The sequence below is a fragment of the Bombus affinis genome, chromosome 3 (genome assembly GCF_024516045.1).
Source record: "Bombus affinis isolate iyBomAffi1 chromosome 3, iyBomAffi1.2, whole genome shotgun sequence".
NCBI lineage: Eukaryota > Metazoa > Arthropoda > Insecta > Hymenoptera > Apidae > Bombus > Bombus affinis.
This window is the reverse complement of record NC_066346.1, coordinates 17,415,804-17,440,139: the sequence shown is the minus strand read 5'-3', so window position 1 is coordinate 17,440,139 and position 24,336 is coordinate 17,415,804. Positions and strand designations below refer to the sequence as shown.

Below are 24,336 nucleotides of genomic sequence, written 5' to 3'. Positions count from 1 at the left end.
CGCTTTATCATGTTACATGAAAAAAAGGTGTAAAATATAGATAAAAAAAAACTACATGATATCTAGATTTATTTGTCCATCCTTAAGTTAGTAGGATAGTTTCCAATACTGTACATAGTATCGTTAAATATTTTAAAGTATTACGTTCCGTTTTGATTTTAAATGCTTACGTATGTATATAAAGTCGGTAACATCAGAAAGTATAGAGAGTAAAAAAAATATATAAATAAAAAAAAAAAAATAATTTTGGTAATAAAAATACCCGAAAATTTACTATCAGTTTGACGCTATTCTCTGCTCCTTTGATTTCCTCGCGACCACATAACTCTTCTCCCTCGACTCAAACATAAAATCTTCCCTTTCTCCATTCTTTTATCAAACAATCATCATCATCACCCTCGAAATTCCTCTTTTTAAACTCTTCGTTCCAACATGAAACTCGAAACATGGCGCAATCACGCGTGAGCAAGAGCAACTAAAATTTCAATAACAAGCAATCGTTACATTCTTGTAATTAGCAGGTAAGTTGATGACTGACTTACCAAGCTATCTTTAAGAAGCTAACACTGGACCTGATAATAAAGTTCGTAGTATAACCCTCGGCGCTCGTACAACACTACCAGCTATTTGCAACATTCTACTACTCCAACCCCCTTCTTGGGATTGGCGCATTAAACGTTCTTTCAATTCACGCAGTTCCGTTCTAAAATAATCACAGATCAATTTTAAGCTAGTGTTTTCCGCTCATGAGCAATCAGTAAAAATATTTACAATTGTGAATTGTACGCTTCCTGCATGTGTTCCAGGGCTACCCCTCCATCAACTAGTTGAGCTTCCAGAGAAATTGTTCGCAAGCTTAAATTTCTCACCATATCTTCGCTTGATTTTAAGCGTTCTAACAACTTGATTTTCTCATCTTCTTTAACTCTTAACTCTCTACAGGCGCGGAATTTATATTAAAATAACGTGCAAATTAACGAGGCTCGCATCTACTGAATTTACTTTGAATATCGTTCTATCTGTTCCTGCGAAGATTCAACCAGAGCAATCTGCGTAGCGAGTTTCAATTGTAAATCCTCCATGCATGATTCAGCTTTGTCCGCTCTCATTCCTCGTTCCGTTGCTAACGTTTCGCTGGCCGTCACCTAAAAGAATCATTATATTCTTCTAACACATATTCAACAAAACAAACGCTATAGAAATCAATCGATAAGCAAGAATTTTCTGTTATGAAACTATCAAGATAAAGCACGAAACATCGCTGTTTTATATAAAACAACAATGTCACGAATTTTTGTTTCGATCGCAAGCCGAGTGGGAATTAATAGGTCAAGTAATATCGATCCCTTTTCTTAGTACGAAAGGAGTATTACGCGATATTGAGTCACCAATGAAGCAGAAAAGGTATGACTCAACAACGAAGTACATATATCCTTTCGTGCGTTGACCTATCTAACAAGTACATCAGTTTCTTATTAGCGCCCTTGATCTATACATATTAGAATACCTTCACGCAAACGAAACAAAGAAAAGATTTCTTTCAAAGTTTAATTTTTGTAGAAAATATAGAAGTTTTCGAGAGACGCAAACTTTCTTAAAAATTGTAGATAATCAATCCTGTAACAGTTTTAAACGTTCGTTGTCTGAGTTTGAAAGGGTGAACGGATGACTCATTCGTTCATAGAAAAGAGTAGAAATCCGCATTGAACCGAGACTTCACCCTCTTTGCGGACTCCTCTCCCGCGAACGTAACAATGAGTCATCGAGCGGAATCAATTTTTACAGTGGTATGGTATGGAAGCTCGCGGCAAACGCTACCCTTTATCATTAAATCTTGCCTATAGACTATAACAGAAAACCGTTTAGAAATCTAGCCTTTTCCAGCAGTATTTTTTTTTCTTCCCGTAACTTCAACAGCTTTTCTCGGTCCTTCGACATCTGCATGTCGAGCGCATGAAGGTGATTTTGTGCGGTGAATAGCTCATTTTGTACATTTTCCGCTGCGACCAGCCTCTCCTCGGAAAGCTCGGTCAAACGCTTAATCTCGTTTTCCATTTTTACCTTTTCCTGCAAAAGAACGGTAACCTAGTTCGTAAAAGCAGGTTCGGTGCTAAGTTGATCTTCGTAAATCCCCGAAAGTATCTAGAACCAGTTTCATCTATGTTTGTGTCGCCGCGATACAGTTTCTTCTTTCGCTTCACAATTAGCCGCTGGACCGATGCCAACTTCTCGCTTGCCTGTATAGTGTACATATAGTAATTAATGGCTCGCTACGACGCACATTGCCATTACATCTGATAAAATAAGTTCTCGTTTATGTATAAATATGCAACCATTATAAAAAGTCTTTAGAATAGTTAGCCATATCGTTTTTCAAGAATATACTCAAGTTTCGACAAAAACAAAAAGTAGAAAGATTTTGTCAACAGAGAAATAACGAGTGCGGCTATTAAACTTATTTAGAAGATATTCTTGAGTATCGAAGGCCAAAAATGCCAACGTCTTGGTAACTATATTATTGCCTGTGCCAAAACTCGTGTCGCGAGCTCTTACGCTAGCGTCATCCCTCTAGTTAGATACACGTCATTGAACTCTCATGTTCATCGTCCACAAGATGCTGAGCATGTATAGCTCTTATTCCTCACCCGCGCACAACGTTACTGCTTTATGTTAGGAAATACGTGAATATGTATTTTCTTTTCCCTCTGTTCTTTAATTAATTAAGTAAAACATAATTATCGAAGCTTATGTTTAAATAAACGCTATAAAGATTACCAATTTCAACGTATTCTTTTCCTTCGACGCTTCGTCGAATTGGATCTTGGCACGATGAACGTCGCTGGTCAGTTTACTGACACGGATATTCTCCGTGTCGAGCAATCGACGCAGAACAACGATTTGTAGATGCAGGTGTTCGATCTGTTGGCTCAAGTCGTCGATCGTACCATGTAGATATTGAACTTCGCTACGTCTGCGTCTCCAGGCATTTAGCATAAGTACATGACACACCAAATTCGCTGCTTTCTTCGGGTTTTGAAAGAACTGACAACACGCTTCCTCCGATTCTGAAGTCGCGAACCCGTCCATCCACTTCCTGATACCAACACTGATTCCCATTTCGTTGCTAATGGCGTCCTTAATTTTATCATTTTCTTCGAGCTTTTCTATGAAGCTACTGTCTGATCTACCGTCTGATCTAAAATACAAAACAATCATTATTCGATTACATTTAAATCGTTATAAATTCTCTATAAACTTTACCTAAGATCGCTATTTTCAGCCTCCATTATTAAAGATGAAAAATCAATCATGGATAAACTCTTCTTGCAGCGTGAGGTATCAACGGCATGGAATATCGAGCATGTTGAATTATCCGGACAACTTTTCGTCGTGTTAATCGCAGTTGTTCGATTAATAGTTGCAAAGCTAGCCAATCTGAAAAATGTCCTCGGAGGACGATAGTACCGACTGGGTCTCTGACATCTTACAGGAAGTTGCGAGTACGTTAGAAATTTATGTTGCATGCATCTTGTCAGCCTTTTCTTAGTAAAAAATTGGTTTGACTCTTCCCTGGAACTCGTTGAAGCACTCAGGGAAGATAAGCTTTTCGGAGTGATCGCAATTTCTGGCATCACTTTTCCGATTCACGAATAAACTCTGTACAAAAACTATTAACGTTGTTTATACTTGTCATGGAGACGTAATAAACGAGAGTAATGCGACAGAAAAGCATCATCGCTCTCGATAGCAATGCCTATATGTGTACATATATCTATGTATGTGTAACACGTGTGCATACATATATATGTGATATTTTTGATGAAGTAAAAGATTGTATTTCTTACAATTCTCCCCAAAATAATATGCTTTCCTCTTCGATTTAATATTTTTATAATTTTCAATTTTATATATTAACAATTTTTCGTTAATTTTGTGTTTCACAGTACATAAATTGTCACACAATTTCATGCCTTAGATATAGTACTTGGTAGGATTGCATAATCGAGTACACCTACGACGACGAATGTAAGGAGCGATTAAGACTTATGTAATGTATAGATCTGATCTACAATATAATTGCAAACTATAAACAACTCGCTTTATTCGCAAAAACTGGTAAAAGTTTAAATTAACATAGTACTACGATTTAATAAATAATTTGTGAAAATAATCCTAAACGATACCAATTAGGATCGAAGAAAAGTCATGATTTTTAGAATATAAACGACATTGTAAAATACAATACGATACTTGTTCGTAATAATTATAATATCTTTCAATAACTCAAATAACTAATATTTTATATAACTTCGAATAAATTCATTACCTAACGCTCTACAATTTCACATGATAAAGTAGAATTATGTGACGTGTCTGCATGAGTCATCGGGCACTAAGCATCTAGGCACCACTAACCTATCTACGTTCCTGAATTTTAATTTACTACAGGATAAATCCGATGAACCACGGGCATAAATTTATTTTAAGTTCAATATTATCACGTTCGTACCAAAAACACTCTATCTAATGATTGAACTGTTAATAATCTTCGATCTACGAGAAAAATCTAATCAATCTAATACGAGAAAAAGAAATAAAACCTGTATGAAACATAATGTGAAGAACATTAACAGAACATCAAGAATAAAATGTTAAAGTGTTCGACGTCATCGATATATGGATTTCGAGGAAGTAACTACGAAACGTAGTTACATGCCATATTATACATGCCGACACGCGTTCACTCGCTTCGAGTGTTAGCCGTGGGCCCTGAGTATAGAAGCATCAGACTACGCGTACTTGCGCGTATCCACGAAGCGTACATTGCTCTGCTCCTACCATTGAAAGCGACGAGCATGTCAGTACTGATACAAAGTCCGAACGAAATGTTGTTCCGCGTTAAGTCTCGTTTCTAGTCACGGCCGTGCACGCTTTTATGTTGCGTGCAAATGGTGTGCGCAGCAGTGCTTCTCGAGTAAAGGAATTTAATCGCTAATCTAAACATTAAATCGCGTTTTTTCAAATTACCGCAGCGGTGTGCATTCAGTGTGCGTTTTATCAAAGAAACCTCAGAGACGCAAATTTTGCTTGATAAGAGAATTATTCAAAACAGTGCGCGTGCTTTCAGATTCGAAAGTGCTTTACTATGTTGATCAAACTGCAGGCAAGTCTTTCTCGTCACATTGTCCTACGATAGTTTAATTATAGCTGCACGGCTTGTACGAACCTAGGCTTTCCCAAAATAATGATTGGATCAGCGTAGCATCCCTCCTTGCTCTCTACTCTCGTTTCTCTTCCCTTGGGACTTGGGACACTTGTGTGCAGTGCCTCTGGAACTATACCTGTGAACAGCTGTCGTTCCGCTGGGTAGAAGTTTAACACAAAACTTCTATCCATTAACTTGCGCTTATTTTTCTCGCTGGTACTAATAAAAAATTACGCGTAACACATTCTGCGTCAATCACCGCCTACATTGCGACATAAATATATATTTTCCGCCAAGATGCGCGATCCACGCTTTTGAACGTTCAATTTTCTTTACATCGAATAAATCGATCAGGCAATCCACCTCCTCCTCTGTGCTATCGTTTTATTTTCTCCTAGGTATTTATCGTTCTTCAGGCACTTGTCATCTTATTCTTATTTTAACGAAACGCGCGCGAAATTTTTTTTTTGCTCGATGCTGCGAAATTTCTGTGAAGTGTTGGTTCATGTGGTTACTTTTCCTCCTTTGACAAAACGTACAATACACACATCAAGCAGTAAAGAAAATTTTTATGACTTGTTTATTGCTTTATAATCATTGTTATTTCAACAAAATTGTTAAATAAATTTTTTTAACAACAATAAAATACAATGTAGAGGTACTATTTCATACAAAATGACAATGTATGTTGAAATAAAATTTATTTTTCAGATGGCTACTGTTCGATGCATTAAACAGTAAGAGGCATGGAACAATTCCATGATATGAGTGATGGAAATATAAATATAAGTGATGTCAGTAAGTGTTGAAAATTTTATTATATGTTTATGTAATTTTCATATTAAATGTTTCAAACTATACCTAAGATTCTTGATACAGTTGAAGTCATCCAAACTACCGATCCTGGGTTTGTGGAATGTAGTGGAAAGGAGGATCAACTGCCACTGGAAATGAACACTGGGAGGTTATTGCCATATGTTGAAATAATAGAACAGCCAGCAAGTAAAGCTTTACGTTTTCGCTATGAATGTGAAGGCAGATCGGCTGGTAGTATACCAGGAGTAAACAGTACACCAGAAAACAAAACATTTCCTAGTATAAGAGTAAGTAGTAAGAACAAAATATAGAATATATTTGGAATTAGTATGATATAACGATAAATAATACTTATTACAGATAGTTGGATATAAAGGTAGAGCTGTAGTTGTAGTATCGTGTGTAACAAAAGATCAACCACACAGACCTCATCCTCATAATCTTGTTGGAAAGGAAGCATGTAAACGTGGTGTATGTACAGTAGAAGTCTCGTCAGAAAATATGACAGTCACATTTGCAAATCTTGGTATTCAATGTGTTAAGAAAAAGGATATTGAAGAGGCACTTAAAATAAGAGAGGAAATTCGTGTAGATCCCTTTCGAAGTAAGCTAAAATCCAGTAGATTTATGTAAATGTGTTTGATATAAAACAAATTATGTTTCATTTTCTAATAGCTGGCTTCGAACATAAAAGACAACCTACTAGTATTGATCTAAATGCAGTGAGATTGTGCTTTCAAGTTTTCTTAGAAGGAGGACAAAAAGGAAAATTCAATGTGCCATTACCACCAGTTGTATCTGACCCTATATTTGATAAAAGTATGTTTAAGTTAATTATATGTTATATTCAGTTTCAAAGGAAAATTAATTGTTTAATTTTGCTTTAAATAATTAAATATTTCAGAAGCAATGTCAGATCTTGTGATATGCAAGCTCAGTCACTCTAATGCTTCGGTCGCTGGTGGTATGGAAATGATTTTATTATGCGAGAAGGTTGCAAAGGAAGATATACAAGTTAGATTTTTCGAGGAGAAGGAGGGGCAAGTGATTTGGGAAGGATTTGGTGATTTTCAGCCCGTTCACGTACATAAGCAAGTATGTACGATGTTTAACGTTTGTGTAGAATGTTGCGTGTTGTATGTATTATACATCTTCGCTTAATTTAAATTTGATTTATGTTAATAGACAGCAATTGCATTCAAAACACCCACATATCGCATGCAGCAAGTGGAGCAACCGGTGCAAATATGCATTCAACTGAAAAGACCGTCGGATGGTGCGACGAGCGAACCATTACCTTTTCAGATGTTACCTCTCGGTGCAGGTAGGCCTGCTTTCTGGTCTTTACGGAAAGCATTTGCCAGGAAGAAAACAGATTATAGTACATTTAGTAAAATCTTAGCCACTGAATCGGCATTATTTTCAAACGTTACCCCTAAATTTCCGCGTAATGTCGATGAGTATAATAATAATGATGATTTCAATGTAAAAAAATCGAGTAACAAAATTTCTGCGTTACGCGCTTTAAATGATTTATATAACGTAAAAAATACATTAGATTCTTGTAATGGAAATATAGAAATGAATCAAAATATCTCACAAAATGTAAATCATATTAAAAGCACTATTATAGATTATCAAAATAACGAAATCCCAATAAATGAAGAGAAACAGACTAGAGAAAATGAACAAATAAATAGAATGTACAAAATTGATAATAGATATATAGACAAAGAAATGAATGATGACAATTCGGGAACTTTATCTCGTACTAAATCCGATAGTACCGCAGAAAACACGTGTGTATTTAAGCAAAATGCAGATATATCCAAAAATAATTCCGATTGGTTCGACTATTCGGAAGTGGGAAAATGGGTGCAAAAGGGTCAAATGTGTCTCAAGGAGAAAGATAATGAAACAGATTTCAAAACAGAAACAACAGAGGATTGCAATAAATCCTTCAATGAATTATTGACACAAGTAGCTGAATTAGATCAAATATATGCAGATACACATACAAAGTTAGTGCAAGCAGCCATTGAACAGAATACAACGGATCAATCTATGGATATTGACGTTTGCGATAATCAAACTTATACCAGCTTACAAATGGCTATGAAAAATCCTATTGAATTTATTGATTTACCAAACGAGAGGAAGTATGAGGACGTATGCATACCAAAAGCAGATGTTAATCAATCTTGTCCTTCTCCTCCAGTAACTACGAAGAGAGACGGAACACAGGAAACGGAAGAGAGATTACCGCCTTTACCGCCGAAACGAATCCGCAAAATGCCTTCTATGCCTCTTCTACCTCGTCCTATATCCTCTCATATGACATCTGAGTCATTCGTTGAAGCACCAAACAAAACTTTACCTTCTCTACCTGCTACTCTAACTAAGAACTCAAAACAAGGACTATTTTCAAAATTGTTCGCAAAGAAAGCAAAGAAAGATAAAGACTCAATTTCGAATGTATCTAAAGAAAATAGTCAGCCTTTGTGTTTTACAGGAAATGTTTCATATATGACAACAAACAATACTCCAACTAGCCCACAATTACAAATTTCAAGACCTAGTGCAATAAGTACTAATAGTGTTAAATCGCTTAAATTGGAAGGCGACGAAACACCACCATATGGAATTGAATTAACAGAAGCTGAACATTATGCATTGTATACTGCTATGGCACCACATGCAACTGTATCAGAGTTTGATGAAATGTCCTTCTATTATAGTCCAGTAGAAGGTGGAAAAATTTATTCTGAAAAAAAAGAAACGTAATTTGCTTGAATGTTTAATAGTGTTGTTTCTAGTATACTACCATTTGAGAGTGACATTTTTCTCCAGTAATACATTTTTAGAAGCGAAAAGCATTGTAATTGAATGAAACTGATTATTTACAGTTGCAAAACTTAAATTCTTGTAATTTGAATGTGCTTGCGTCCTTAAGAGAAAGATGCATTTTATATATTTCAAATTTATTATGAAAAGAGGATATATGATAAATCTGTGTTGTGCTATCTTGATTAAAACGCTCTGAAACAAATTCAATACTGTTCTAGTCAGGGTACAAATTGTTACTTTGTTTTGATAACCCTTTATATGCATCCTAAAAAGTAGCTGAAGTATAATCTCAGCTGATACTCGTTTATTGCGAAGGGTTAGCGTTTTTTCTAGTCAAATTTTACAGTGTTGCTACTTATATTTTTAATCTTGCGCATTGCTTTTTACTATTTATGACAAGTTGTTAAGTTTTTTTTATAGCGTCCCAAGATTATAAGTACCACTTTGTTTCTAACTTTAGAATAAGTACTTAATTTATAATAATAATATGAAGATCATTTTATTTGTTTGTAACTCATAGTTATTTTGTACCAAAGATTTAATCAATTGTGCAGATGTAATGTTTTCAGTGGTAGGGAATTTTGAAGTGAAGCTCATAAGCTCTTTTGCCTTCAGAAAAAATTGATATAATAATGTTTGTAAATCACGTGGTTAATGTACAATCATTTATAGATGATCCTGGTTCGTTAAGGCGAAAGCGACAAAAATTTAATAACAGCCCAAATGCGCTAGTTTTGAGGCATGTACAGACAGAAGCTGAGAAGCGTGAGTATTTTTATCAAATTGTCTTCAATTCTACAGCTTTGATGGGAATGGGTTTGAATAATGTCATTGACGTCGTCGAATCTTCAAAATTGTTTAGAATACATTGTACTACATTTACGCGTTTTACTTCTTTGGAACTAATTTTCATATTTACATTTATCTCATACTGTATGCAAGAAACGAAGGCAAGCTATCTCAGTGATGCCAGCAATCAATACGTTGTGCATTTTCTGAATGGGGTTATTAGCCCGATTTATTGTAATGATTGTTATAACGAATATAGGAAATTTGTTGAAAGTTCCAAAAATTTAATCTAACTTGTACATTTGGAACATGTTTACTGTATTTTTACAAATCGCGAATTTACATTTGTCAGAATATCTATGTTTCAGCGCCCTTAAATCATGTCATACTAACTGTACGATTAATCCAATCTCTTTGCACACTGGAAACATTCAAATTTAAGAATCTTATATTTATGATGACATATTTTACTTGTTAAATTTTGTACAATAGTGCCTAAAATTACAAAAGATTGACGTAAAAGAATTATGAAAAGTTTCCGTTGTGCAGAGTGATATATGTATTTTCATGGATTCGAATCCTCATCGTAAGAAATACTATGCTCATATATATACATATATATATATCTATATATATTTTCACGCACTGATGAAGAATCTTGTTTTATACTTTTTTAAGAACGTATTTTATATAAACGTTTGGAATTTGTACTTGAATGATTGGAGGGCAGTGACTTTGTACATTTACAAAGAAAGTTGTATTTTTGTAATTATTAATGATGATTACGCGAATGGATACTATTTTTATATCCATTAATGCGATGACAAAAATACTTACGTTGTTAGCGATAACGCAACATATTATGAAAACGGGCTGTACAACTTGAATAATACGCAAGTATTATGCTCTCGTATAAAAATATTGTACTTAAATACTCAGCAATATAATGATAAGAATAGAAATTATGTGCAATATTTGTATGGCAATAGAGATTTTTATAAACTGCTTTGAGAAAGAAAAAGGCTATATCTATATAAAAAAATGTATGACTTATATATATATACAGAATATATCAATCTATATATACACATATATACATCACTTAATAATGAAAATGACGTGTTTTTATTCTGCTCCCAATCAATTTCAGATTAAAAGAATGATATTTATATAAATAAATTTTTCAGGTACGATATGATAATATTAGTTTAGTTTGTTGATATTTGCTAATCAATATTGACTGTATTTTTTATTACAATACAAGATACTCAATTTTTATAGAGTGACGTTTGGAGTGAAAATATATAAAATTGCATGCATCTTCTTTATAACTGATCCTTTCCCTTCACTTAAAAATTTCGCTTTTTAAATGTAGCTTGATCATTTTTACTTTTACATTTTTATAATTATGTGCTTTTTAATCATAATGTGCATTTCTCTTCTGAACAAATTCTATCATATTATTTTAAAATATCGTGTTCCAAAATTAACATAATATAAATTGTACTGAATCTAACAAATTTATAAGACAAATGTTGTTCATTTGTAGTAAGTAACAAAATAACGAACTTGTATTGCTTTAATTGTTCTTCTATTAGTAGATATTTATTTGTTTTATGCAATTGTAGATGCTGCAGCGTTAAATCAACCGACCCAATACAATTTTAACATTGTCAAATCAGAAAAAATATCTCCGTACGGAGGCTCAGTCGGAAGTGGAGGATCCTTTCCGTTATATACTATGGGAACCACTTCTCCACAACCGCAATCTAGTATGCAAACGTTGAGGTAATTCGAAGTTTTTATGTAACTATTGCTTAAAAAATATGATAGTTTATAGAACAATGGATCTGAAAAGATTTCAATACGTTATACAGGCCACAAGTATCGCCAGGTCGTACATCGCCGATGGAGTACAGTCCATACAACTCAGCACTTATTCAATCACAACCATCACCGCAATATCAATCAACAAGCAGTCATATCGTACAACAACCATCAACCGGAACGTATGCACAACAACAATTTCCATATGTACATGACATATTACAAGTACACCCGCAAGAACAATTAGTGTTAAACAGAGTTACATCAAACTATCACGAAGAATTTCAATCGTTGGACAATGCTGGTAGTATAAGTATTTACACGCATTATTACATCAATCCATTATTGTACCATTATTTTGAAGTAATAATTTATATAGCAGGTGGAGTGGAAGGGGCAGATGTCACAAGTGTTTTAGATATGGACAGTCGGCAGTACAGTTTCGATTTAAGTTTTAATCAACTTGATTCGGCAGAACTCGCCGCTTTTGATACCGCTCTTTCTGAAAATTTATCCAGTGGATTATCCATTTCAGATTCTACCAAGGTATTATATATTACAAATCTGCTTATCATGTGATAGTATCAAATGAATGAGAAATTAATCTCTTATTAAATCTAGCCGGAAACGAACAAAGAGACAAACACAGGATCAAGCAACATCGAAGAAAGTAATAACATGACCGATAGTTTTACAAGAATTACTAATAACACTATTCAGGAACTGTGCACTTTAAATAATATGTATAAACCAACGCGGGAAGTTAATGACTGAAACAGCTGAATATTTTATTGATATTGATAACATTGTAAAAAACGTTATATAAACATTATTCTCTAAACAAAAATTTCTTTCCATGAATACATGTATCATGTAATTAATATTTAATTGGTTGTGATTATATCGCAGTACATTGCTGTACAATCTTGTAAAATACTTTTTCAATCGATAATCAGCTTTAAACACTGCTGATATTTTTATATAATTTTTAAAAATCGCTGTTTTCAATATCTTGAATAGAATATTTATCGATTAAGTGATATACAAAATGCTGTGACTGTGATCAAAGTATATTGAAATCTACATGTTTTAACGTGCATGCAAAGTGTCTGAATATGAATTATTGTATAAAATAAAACTCATAGTTTTCATAGAAGAAAATACAGTGTATTATTGTAATAATAATATATTGTAAGACAATCTGCATGCAATATTCGTACAAATTATTTAGTTAAAATAAATATCCACAAACATTAATTTCTGTTATATCTCGTACGCTTATACAAACGTTTGATTTTTATTCTTTACACATTTATGTTTACTACAAATTTGTAAATATATATATTTTGTATTAGGAGTAATATCAGAACGTATAGCTCTGCTCCTAATGTATGTCCGATTAAAAAATTTTCAATATTACATGTTCCGTCCAGGTACGTTGATTTATATTTAAACTCTTTTGCCTTAAATTTTAGTATTATATAACTACGGTTACATTCTGCCGTAGATTTTATACATATAATATTCATGGTGTTTTAATTTCCCGGTATCCGATGTATCATTACCTTAAAATCATTATTACAGGAATTATTTTATAAATAAACAATATGTATATATCAGATATAAATAACATTATACTTAAGTACATATGTTTACTATATATACAATTACATCTAAGAATACATTATAATTTTACATACAATTATACGTGTAAATAAACATAGATATTGGAGTTTAGTAATTTTTATCCTGTGTATCACACACTACGTACATGTTTTATTGTAAATTATTCTTGACTATTTACACAACATAGCCACATATAATTCTTAATTTGTATGTACATATATAGAAGGTACGTTAAAAACAATCTTAGTCTAAATTAACTTTGAAAAAGTGAGCTGTCGATTAAATATTAAGTAATAAATAGGGAAAGACGCGTTCCTTCACAAACACGTGAAGAATAAAAAAACATCTGTTGTTTTCCAAAATGTATTTACTTAAAAATACAATGAAAGTTCAATTCTGATGGAATGGGCAGAAATATAGTCTGTGGTATCGGTTACTATTTACGTCGAAAGTGATGATGCGATGGTATCCTGTACAAAAGTAGTTTGAACAAGACTTATGAACACACAAACCAAATTCTTAGCCTAGGATTTCATTTACCTTTAATTGTGACATGTTTCATTACCAGATTCATTAAGATTCTTAAATTCTTGTTTTCTTTCGCTTAATCCTTACCTAATAAACGTAGGGATGTAACGGTATCTAGGCATTCAGCCTGATTGATTTAAGACCCGTTAGCACCAGTAAATAATTTGCAGAGTCGCGTGCAGTACTAGAGGATAGAAAAGTTCCGTGATCTCCAGCTCAAAGTACAGAACGCAAGTCTATCCTCATATCTTTTAAACATGTTGCAAACGGGGCTTGGTATTGTATTAATAAAATTAAATGGACCTATGCTTATAGTGTATGTATTGTATACTATGAACGCTAAAGTACTCATTTTTGCTCGGGCACCTGTACTTCAAGATAGTTCTTTGTCAACATAATCGTCAAAGTACTATCTTGAAGTGAACACGTGTAAATACATCAGCAGATTGTGTATAAAACAGTACAGTAACAGAGTTCTGGAGATGACATGGCCTGTAAACAATACAGTAAATTGTTTTACACATCGTTATTTATGGTGTACTCGAATTTTATATTTTTCAGTGTAACGTCGAATAAATTGAGTTTATCATATAAACATGTGTACACAGACCACTCCATCTCCTCGGATTCTATATAGCAGAATTCAGTCCACGAATAGCAGTTTTTTTTTTTCATTCTTTTAATACTGCTATTACTGTTATTTATTTTCAGAAGTTAAACCCATTACTACTTACGAGAACGAATCATTTTCTCTGATCTAACTGCGTTTTATTTAACTATCTCATTCGAAAATATTTGTACATTAAAACGTGGGACATCGTCTCGCATTCAAATTATCGTTACCTTTATTTATTATGCAGCTATGGTACAATGGTATCGTAACCGCAATGTCTCTTCACCCATTTCTTATCTACCAGTCTCCCGAAATAAGTGGTGACATGGACCATTCCACTTGCAAAGATCCACCGACTCTAGCATAAAGAGCATCTATATTTCAATTGTTGGTAACCAGTGAATAGTACTATAACTCATATATTAAAAATTATCTGACACCTTTAATAATTCTATGGGTATGTCATTAATAAGACATTGATCACCGTGTGCACAGGCGACCGCCATAATGAGAATACTGTCACCCGTTCTGCGACAGTCAACGAATCATTGCTCGAGTAGTCCATGACAATGAAGTCAAGATAAAACCACAATATATAAAATACGAATAAATTACGATCAAATGAGTGCAGTCGAATAGGGAGAGTGTTGTAGTTAATATTGTTTCAACCCTCAGAATAACTTTTGCGTTACAACTTTGACGATTTTTGAAATGCGCTACGTGACTTCGTTTTAAAATTATTAAGTAAATACAAGAAACATATTTATTAAACAAATTGAATATTTACTTTGAAAAAATAAAACATTATTCTGCAATATCTGTGCTTTGTAAAATAAAAATTCTCTCCCTACTCTATATACTCGAAGTCTACGTTATAACAATCTCCTCTCCATATTATATTACGTTTACATAATATTATCGTTAATAATAAAATGTTTCTTACTCCATAACTTTATACATATTATGTATAATTATTATGCAATGTTAAAGTCACACAGTACTCATCCACACTACCTAGCGCGAGCGTTATATTAACCTTAATTTTTCTCTCGGATCGAACAAGAGCACGAAACAGATTTCAAAGACTATCAAAATCTTTTTCTTTTTTCTTAATATACAACGAATGTCGAGAGATGTCCTTCTGGCTTTATGTATTTATTTATTTGCTATTTTTGTTTCTTTACGCATCACTTTATCTATTTTATTTATTTATCTCTTTCTAACCGCTCGCGCTCTTGCAAAGTCATTGCAAATACACATATAAGTTGAAAAGGAAAATCAATCACGCGCACAAGGTGAGAGACATTCGTCGAACTACAAACATAAATTTGATTTCAAATGTAAAAAAATCACTCACAAATGTTCATTTTACACTATTTAAATACAATAGAGCTTTTTATATCTTAAATAAGTTTTCGTTATAAAATTGTCCCGCGAAGAAAGCCAGATGACGGCAAATACCAGTTAATAGGTGGTTTGAATAAAACGATAAATTTGTCTTGGGAACATACACGATATACCAAACGTACGGCTGCGCACGAAGCACTTAGGTATTAAATGGAATCGACATGTACAAGCTCCTCAACGACGAATATACAGTTTTAATTCAAACTACCTAATAGAATTTGGTGATGGCTAGACGACCAGAATTGCGAAGAGCCAAGACAGTAGAACTGCGGCTGCTTCTAATGTGTGTCAGCCCACCACAACTCCGGTGAGGTGGCAATTTTTACTCGCAGGTCGGGAGGCAATAGGGTTTGGGCACGATGGGTATTCAACATTGCTACCAACCACTCAATATGAGAGTAAGTGTTTGCTGAGAAGACTACCGAAGATCGACGACGGTGCCATGTGCCCACCTCCTTTCTTACTTACATACTCTTCTCTCCTCTTTCATTATGCGTCTTCTTCGTCGTCTTCCACTTCTCCCTCTAATTCACCTTCTGCGTCATCTTCCTCTTCGTCTATAAACAAAGGGATTCAAATATACTATATCTTTACCTAATCGTAAATATCGATTCCCTTGACGCACACAGATTTATGTCATTAATAATGTTTCGTAAAATAGTGGAAAATTTCTCAACTCACCTTCACCCTCTTCTAAATCTTCTTCTCCTTCTGGTATGTCATCATCTTCATCGTCTTCTTCGCCATCTCCGTCGACTTCTTCCTCCTCTTCGACTTCCTCTTCTATCTCTTCTTCTTCTACCTCTCCATCACCATTTTCTTCTTTTTTCTGTTTTTTTGTTTCATCATTTTTTTCCTAAAACATAAAACAACGATTATATGTTTGCGCTTTCGGTGAATATTTCTATTTCGATGTTTTCAATTGAAACGACGTTAAAAATAATTCTTTCATTTCAACTACATTTCCATACGTTCAAAATTCATACATTCTAGAAAGAAGTAGAATTACAGAGATAAAGAGAATCCTAACAGCGACCGAAAGATAAAGGAGAGGGGGAAACGGATGAAGGCTCCCTTCCCGCCAAGAACCATAAGGAAATGAAAAGTAGAGGGGATTTTCCGTTAAAATATGGCGAAACAGGAAGGTACAAAAAACAGCGAGTTCTTTGATGAGAAAAAAACCGCAAAGACAAGAAACATTTAATAAAAAAAAAAGAATTTAAAAACATTGGAAAATTTTTAAGTTAAAATCGATGTTAACTATCGCTAAATATGAAACCTGATAACCCAGTAGGCGTAATTAAAAAAAAGATAACGATAAATATAGAAGTATGTATTAAAAAAAATCTGTCCTAACTTAATTCGTTGATGTGACAACGTCGTTTCGTTTTGGTGCATAATTTGTACATTTGACTTTTAGTATATATTTGAAATGAAAGTCTACTCTAAAGCTCAATCTTATCAAAGTTACATTTATGTACAGCTAAGAAACGTAAGTCATTATAAGAGGTTCATATCGAATTCCAAAACCGGACAAACGATAATGTTTTATAAAGTGCGTGCTTCACACGATCCTTGAAATGCCGGTACCTTAACTTGTGTTCATACAGCATTACTCGTGACCAGGGTGGATTGTCGTAATAGCATACACGCGCCGTGTCTATCGGCGGTACGAGGAAAGAGGGCATAGAAAACTCACAGAACTGCATCATCCAATCAAAGGGTCGAATCGACTAAGACTAGATGGTGGGAGAAACGTAGGGATTGGCAGACGACTACGATACATGTTTGTAGAAGGGGATGTGTTCGTGCTGCGTAAAACACACGAAAAGGAAAAGAGGGGAGAAGAGAAATACGAAGCAGCGTGCCCGGATATCGTGCATGGAACTAAGAGTCGCTCTGATTTTCAAACAAAAAATATGTATATATATATAATTCATATATTATGTTTATATATTGTAAAAAACTGAATATATATTGAAGTATATAAATTCCACTGTTCTCTTCGTCATCGTACATCTAAAATTGTAGCATCATCGCGAATGGACAATCTCAAGGTAATCGTCTCATATTATCAAATGCTTTTATCAAATGAAATGAAATATCTCATTTCACAAACTTGAATACTAAGCACAACGTATAAATATTAATGGTTATTAATTTCACTAACAAGAATAAACGATATTTTTGCAATATTGCTTAAGACGATATGGTGAAATGTAAATAGCACGTATACAAAATTCTACACGTATGCGATCAAATGACGAAAAAAAAACCATTGTTGTTCGGGCAGTTAAGTGTTATGACTGAAACTTGAAGTGTTTTTTTTTTGTTTTTTTAAGTAGAATCTGTTGGCAACTACTTGCTACTGCTATTACATTCATGACGCTATGATGTGGTTTGCAATAAACAGTAAGCGACAGTGACGTATAGACGCCAGTAGTCACGAAATGACGACTTTGTTTATTATCCCACATACACGATTACCTATCAACTTATTACTAATCACGAGGTCTTACAGATAACCCAACGTTCATAACCTATCATATAGACTCATTTCATTTTTCTCGCTTGTCGGGTAAGCCATGCCATGAATAATCGTTATATAATTCTTCTGTAACATGTATTAATTTGATCATATTGAATTACTACCAGAAGCATTTTCGCTTGCCAAGACGAAACGAAGTTAAATAGATGTGGGTAAATAAATTAAGAATCATTAAATGAGAATACTAATGCAATCATGGAATACTAATTTAGTGAGATAAGAAGTAGGCACTTATCGCATTTTGTATAATAATAGTACTATTAAATTAAAGGTTAAATATAAGTATATCAAAAATATTACGCAGAAATTAATGAAATATAGAAAGAACAATACTGTTCTCCGCCAAAAATACATTAACTTTTTACACATATTCAATAAATATATCGATATCCGAACCTTATTCGAAATTCCCGCCTTTTTCTTCACTTCCATGTTCTTTACTATCTATATGCGCTTGCGTCATAGAATCTGCGAGTCCCGAGTAATATTCATCGTAGTGATCACGTAATTACTAGCATCAAGGCATCAATCATAAATGAAAATAAATTTCATTTATGATACTATCTAACTAATGATTGGATAAAACAGAAATGAAATACAAAAAAGATTTAAATAAATACTGCTAACGGTTTTTATATTTTAATTAAAAGGATGTTATAAAGTACAATACTAATGGGAATATTTGAATCTATTCCGAACAAGTACGGTTGTGGTTTCCACGTGACATACTATGCCGCTGCGCGAAGACGCCGCCACGACTTTCTACAATAGCGGCCGAAAGTGTGGATAACCGGCATTTTCGACCATGAATTTCACTTTACAATTTTTATAATGGTAGTCGTACAATGTAATATCGAGGAAAAAATAAGCAGTTCCTATCACGGCGCCGAGTGACGGTCCGATTTAAGATGAAAAATTAAAACGATGTTTTCTCGAAGGTTCGTAAGACTACGCGGTATGCTACGAAAGAACAGGGAGGCAGGAGAGACATAGGTATATAATACATGGCGTTGCTTTGCTGGCTGTGCGCGTGGGGTTTTCGATGGAAAGAGAGAACCGAACGCCGACAGAGTCGCGGGCAGAAGGGGAGAGAGGGAAGCAAAGCGAGAAAGGAAGCCTTCAGCGCGGTGTTTATGCACGCAGATCGGTAAACAATTTCAGAGCAACACGTCGACCTGAAACAGATATGTGTTAGTCTATCGATCGTCCGTCAGACACGATTAACCCTCTTACAACGAATTATCGATCAATTACGACATAGAGAGTGAGAGAATAAGCGCGCGCGCGAAAAAGAGAATGAGAGAAGAGGAAGGAAGAAGATGGAACGAGCAAGCAAGAGAGCACAATGAACGCGGGCTTGGTTTCGGGCGCCATAATGGAAACCGACAGCAGTAGTGGTGGCGGCAGTAACGGCGGTCGGAAAAATGCGCGGGATGCTCACTTTTCCTAGCTATAACACTGATATCCTAGATAAAAATGGCGTCCATTTTGTGGAAAGAATGCCAAGTAATATGAACCATAGTTTCAACGAAATTTACAAAACCTTGGATACTTATAGAAAGCTCTGAGAGTGCATAACACGAAAACATAATGGAAATGAGCACATGGCGCTAGTAGTTCAGATATCCCGCCCGAATTTCGCATTCACATTAACAAAATACAGGCGAAAGACAATATTGAATCTGATATTAGCTAGATCGGTAATTATAGACGACATTGTAACAACAGGGGTGATCAACCGAACCATCGTGCTCGTGGTAGCCACGCGAAATACGATGGCGTCCCTCAGATTACATCAAGAAAACATCGTAATTACGTAGTCATTTTTCCACTCCGAAGTATACACAGAAATGAATGTTTTTTAACATTGTAAAAATATAAACTCTAATGAAAATGCCGGCCGGCATCCTATCTTCTCTTCCATGCCGTCAGTCGGTTGAAACGGCTACTCGACTGCCCGCCCACCCGTCGTCTATCCACGAAAATATTACGATATCGCGAGTAGAATAGAAACTTATTATCCCACGTTATAAGACACAGATATTTACGTAAAATGTGTAAGGAGAAATATCAGATCGGAAGAATGTTCACGAACTTTCATAGGCTTATATAAATACGACACCGAAATGGTAGACAATGCCGTGATCAAGCAGCGTGGCGCGGAAGCATGGTGTAAGCCGGCGTGTACGTGCTTTCGTGTGTACGTGTATGCTTACGTACAATCGTGAAAAAGGTCGAGAAAGCGGTACTTAAAAAATGAAGTGGGAAAAGCGCAACAACTCACCTCCGCTGGCCTCTTCATTCCTTTGATCTCACACTTCGCGTCTCCAGAAGCCTTGTCGTTCTCAGTCACCTTCTCAACAGCGACCTCGTTATTTTCCTTGCTACTCATGATGAATCGTGCGTTGAACAAGATGTCTGCGTGTCTGCTTACAATTGATGAAAAAGATAGAGAAATGTGTACACGTAACAAAACTCCGTGTCCTCGCGCGGCGTCGGTTTCCGGCGAAATGCCCGAGAGAGCAGCGTCGTCAGGCGAAAACCCAAGGGGCTGAGGAGGGGAAAAAGAGGGGAAAGGAGGGTAAGACAGAGACCAGCCAGTCAGGAGTGGAGAGTGTCGTATACTGACGACTGTGGCGCGAATAGCGCAAAGCGGACTACTACCCGGTCTCAGCTCGCTTCTAGCATATCCAACCTGGCTTTGTTCAAAAATGAAGATGGCGCGGGTTTGAAACTCGATAAATGCCTGATTGGTTGAAATCATAATATCTTTTCGCGACGTGCCACTGCACCTAATTGGAAAGATTATAACACTACATAATCTTTTATTATTTCTTATAAAAGTTTTCCACGTAATCCATCCACCTGACGTATAAATAAAATTAAATCCTGCGGAGGACGAGGGGTTCGAGAGTTCGTGGCCTGAGTTTACCGTCTGGTTCGAGGCTATGTCGCTCGATTCAAATAACCTTTGGTGTACGAAACATTTAGATCTTTTCCAACATTTCCTTTGTAAAGAAATCGAAATATATATAAAGAAAAACCAAAATTTTAGATGAAACGAATAATTATTTCTGTATACTTTGAAAATTATTACTTTAAAATGTATATTGCGAGTAACATATTCTAAAGATCATGGCGGGAATTATCCTATAGATAAAAGAGCCAAGCTTTTTGAATGATGCAGACGCACTCCTGTCACTGAAAATTCGACAATGAATTGTTTCATTTCTAAGATTTTTATTTGTGAAAGATATCTTACAAATGTGTTAAATATATATGAACTTTTTCATATTAAATTAGAACAAAAATGAATCCAATGATCATTATAAGTCAATTTAATTAATTATTTAAAGAATTACTATCCATTTGTGTAAGAAATTACACGATCAATAGAACATTATACATCAACATCATGTTTTTTTCTTTTATACATTAAGCAATATTTTCTAATCTCGATGATCCCTGAATATATAGAAGAAATTTTACTTTACTATAATAAATAATAAGTCGTGAAAAATAAATAAATTGATTATAAAGAATAACAGCGAAAGAAATATTATAACATAATTGCTGTTATTGATTGAGCGTCATATATTAAACCAATTTTGATGCCGGCTATTAATGGCGTATATCCAATATGCAATCGAAATTTTGTCTTTAAAAGAATTAAAAACAGTTATATTTATTTTTACTATGATTTTGCTTGGAAGAAATTTTGTAAAATAATATCACGTTAAACATTACATTAATACTTATATCCTTTAATTAAACAAGGACAATAAATTTTCGATTTTGTATAGTGTACAATATTTACGCATGCGCAACATACGTATGTCATTTCCGGCAAAGATACATTTCCTTTTCTTTCTAAACATTCAAGATGGTAGGTAAACTTTCAATTGGATATATACATAATTTATCTATGAATTCAATCATAATCTTATTGCAATATTACTTTTAATGCTAAATTTTACAACGTATATTATATTTGTGAAAAATTAGTATAAATATTCCATGGTTTTTTTTTTAGACAGAAGTAACAACTGTAATGGTATTAACATAACCTCCAAAAGTGACATTTTATTATTGTTTTTAGAAATGAATAGAGAATAGAAATGAATAGATCGATATTAATAAAATATTAATAAAAAAAAAAAAAAAAATAATTTGAAGTTAAAAGAAATGAAGGGTTAATTTAAGTCCTATCATTTTAGTTGTATATCTGGAAATAAGTGAATAGCATGGTGCCTATTTCAATGATTTCAGGTAAATGTACCGAAGCAAAGACGCACTTTCTGTAAGAAGTGCAAAGTGCATAAACCTCACAAAGTGACACAGTATAAAAAAAGTAAAGAACGTCATGCATCACAAGGTAGAAGACGTTATGATCGTAAACAACAAGGTTTTGGTGGACAGACAAAACCTATATTCAGGAAGAAGGTATATTTTTAAAATACTGATTTGATTTTAATTCTATTAATACAGTTAAAATTTTATGCTAATTTCACATTTCTTATGTAGGCAAAAACTACCAAAAAGATTGTCTTAAGAATGGAATGTACCGAGTGCAAATATAGAAAACAAATCCCTCTTAAAAGATGTAAACATTTTGAATTAGGAGGTGATAAAAAAAGAAAGGTAAGTATATTGTATGTAATTCTTCCAAAATATTTTATGATATATGTATATATTAACTGATTCAATAATGTTCTTTTTCCAGGGACAAATGATTCAATTCTAGGATTATGTATGAAGTTATATATGTTAACTTTCTATGTGTATTTAATAAGAAATGAAATAAATCTTCTGGAATTTGTATAGTTGTTTATTTTATTAACTATATTTTATAACGTAAAAATATTTCACGTGCTCAACAGATGAATACAGATAAGTATTTAATCCCCTTTATTCTTACCATTATCTGTAGATTTCACTTTAGAAGCTGTTTGATGAGAATCACTGTTAATATAAGACAATGATGGTATTAATGATTTCAATAAAGATAGGATATCAAAAATGATGCACAAAACAAGTTAAAATTAGAAAATGTTCCATTGCAAAAGGAATTATCATCCCATATTATTTCTATTCATTTTTTCGTATTTCGAAATATACATTGGTTAATTTTTACTATTATATTTTATTATAAATTTGAATTTCAGTTATTAAAATTTTAGGACATTTTAAGTACAACTTACTCTAAAATAGATGAATCCAATCCTTCTTGTTCCATCTTTAATTTGACAGCTTCTTTTGGCACGCCAAAGTGTACCATCTTAAAGTATTTCTCATAGCGTGGATCTTTGCTCACTGGTTGCTTTTCAGCCTGTGTATCTTCAGGCTCATCTGCTTTACTATTATCAGGTTCATCTATTTTAGGTGTACTTTCTTCCTCGTCTTTACTATCTTTATTTTTTATAACGCTTTTTGTACTTTGATCTTGTTCCAAGACCGGAACAGATGATAACTGTAAAACATAAATTATCAAAAATTATAAATAATCTTCTGAAATAAATTCACTTGTATAAGTTACTCAAAATAATTAATAATTACATACCCAAGACTCTAAAATTTCTAGTGAAGCCTCTATCCTCTGTAACTTGTATTCAAATTCCAATAATCTTTCTTCGCATGATAGAGTAAATTTGTTAAGAAATGTTACAGTATGCACAATGAAATGATTAATGAAAGAAATTGTCCTTTTTTGATTAATTGGTGGAACCTGGCAATAAAAATATAAGACATATAAAAAGGTGTAAAATTGTCTGTTGTTATAAATAAGCAGTAGAAAAGAAAAAATGCTGAAATCCAATGTTTGCACCTTTGTACAATCGATAGTTGGCTCGATTATTGGTATTTTGTAATCATTCATTGTACGTTTCAGATGTTATTTCTTGTGTTTGTTGTCTAACTGTCAAACGTCATGAACTTTTAACGCATTGCTCCCATGAATCATGTAGGACTCGCGAAAGGATATGTTCACTAAAAATCGAAATCTTTCAGCTGTAGCAGAATACATCTCCTCTAGTGAAATACTCTGCGGATAACGTATGGGAGGCGGGGTATTTAAAGTGTATTACATTACAAACTATTTGAAAATTCATAAGTTATAAATACAAGTAAAAA

General features: G+C 33.9%; 5 protein-coding genes across 18 annotated transcripts; 2 read left to right on the top strand and 3 right to left on the bottom strand.

The window, feature by feature from the left end:
- Positions 1 to 52: 52 nt before the first annotated feature.
- LOC126914287 (uncharacterized) lies at positions 53 to 5,397 on the bottom strand. 5 transcript variants are annotated; one of them, XM_050718025.1, is made up of 8 exons: positions 5,228 to 5,397; positions 3,262 to 3,435; positions 2,776 to 3,196; positions 1,876 to 2,067; positions 1,003 to 1,145; positions 772 to 936; positions 543 to 703; positions 53 to 475 (listed from the first exon to the last, which is right to left on the bottom strand). In XM_050718025.1, the coding sequence occupies exons 1-7, from the start codon at positions 5,395 to 5,397 to the stop codon at positions 553 to 555; spliced, it is 1,416 nt and encodes a 471-aa protein (XP_050573982.1). In that variant the 3' UTR covers positions 53 to 475; positions 543 to 552. The 5 variants fall into 5 exon arrangements, with proteins under 5 accessions (XP_050573982.1, XP_050573980.1, XP_050573981.1 ...); XM_050718023.1 differs by having other exon boundaries at positions 3,262 to 3,657; positions 5,228 to 5,355; XM_050718024.1 differs by lacking the exon at positions 5,228 to 5,397 and having other exon boundaries at positions 2,776 to 3,184; positions 3,262 to 4,033.
- Positions 4,233 to 13,208, top strand: LOC126914274 (embryonic polarity protein dorsal-like). Of its 8 annotated transcripts, none has more exons than XR_007709622.1 (12): positions 4,284 to 5,164; positions 5,918 to 6,004; positions 6,086 to 6,309; positions 6,383 to 6,626; positions 6,698 to 6,841; positions 6,927 to 7,117; positions 7,208 to 7,346; positions 9,542 to 9,634; positions 11,287 to 11,446; positions 11,536 to 11,785; positions 11,868 to 12,031; positions 12,107 to 12,332. XR_007709622.1 is itself a non-coding variant. In XM_050717989.1 (12 exons), exons 2-12 carry the CDS (start codon positions 5,953 to 5,955, stop codon positions 12,257 to 12,259), a joined length of 1,818 nt encoding a protein of 605 aa, XP_050573946.1. In that variant the 5' UTR covers positions 4,284 to 5,164; positions 5,918 to 5,952; the 3' UTR covers positions 12,260 to 13,208. The 8 variants fall into 8 exon arrangements, 6 of the variants coding, with proteins under 6 accessions (XP_050573944.1, XP_050573940.1, XP_050573946.1 ...); XR_007709621.1 differs by having other exon boundaries at positions 11,865 to 12,031; XM_050717989.1 differs by having other exon boundaries at positions 11,536 to 11,789; positions 12,107 to 13,208.
- Positions 13,209 to 13,460: 252 nt separating this feature from the next.
- LOC126914297 (acidic leucine-rich nuclear phosphoprotein 32 family member B-like) lies at positions 13,461 to 20,897 on the bottom strand. Its single transcript, XM_050718043.1, has 3 exons — positions 20,492 to 20,897; positions 16,341 to 16,515; positions 13,461 to 16,216 (listed from the first exon to the last, which is right to left on the bottom strand). The coding sequence occupies exons 1-3, from the start codon at positions 20,597 to 20,599 to the stop codon at positions 16,149 to 16,151; spliced, it is 351 nt and encodes a 116-aa protein (XP_050574000.1). The 5' UTR covers positions 20,600 to 20,897; the 3' UTR covers positions 13,461 to 16,148.
- LOC126914308 (60S ribosomal protein L44) lies at positions 17,687 to 23,028 on the top strand. Of its 3 annotated transcripts, none has more exons than XM_050718056.1 (4): positions 17,687 to 17,716; positions 22,477 to 22,650; positions 22,732 to 22,848; positions 22,931 to 23,028. In XM_050718056.1, the coding sequence occupies exons 1-4, from the start codon at positions 17,702 to 17,704 to the stop codon at positions 22,949 to 22,951; spliced, it is 327 nt and encodes a 108-aa protein (XP_050574013.1). In that variant the 5' UTR covers positions 17,687 to 17,701; the 3' UTR covers positions 22,952 to 23,028. The 3 variants fall into 3 exon arrangements, with proteins under 3 accessions (XP_050574013.1, XP_050574014.1, XP_050574015.1); XM_050718057.1 differs by lacking the exon at positions 17,687 to 17,716 and adding an exon at positions 21,987 to 22,093; XM_050718058.1 differs by lacking the exon at positions 17,687 to 17,716 and adding an exon at positions 22,240 to 22,261.
- Positions 23,015 to 24,258, bottom strand: LOC126914301 (WASH complex subunit 3). The gene is made up of 4 exons (XM_050718046.1): positions 24,032 to 24,258; positions 23,768 to 23,932; positions 23,409 to 23,677; positions 23,015 to 23,169 (listed from the first exon to the last, which is right to left on the bottom strand). Exons 1-4 carry the CDS (start codon positions 24,080 to 24,082, stop codon positions 23,106 to 23,108), a joined length of 549 nt encoding a protein of 182 aa, XP_050574003.1. The 5' UTR covers positions 24,083 to 24,258; the 3' UTR covers positions 23,015 to 23,105.
- Between the last annotated feature and the right edge of the window lie 78 nt (positions 24,259 to 24,336).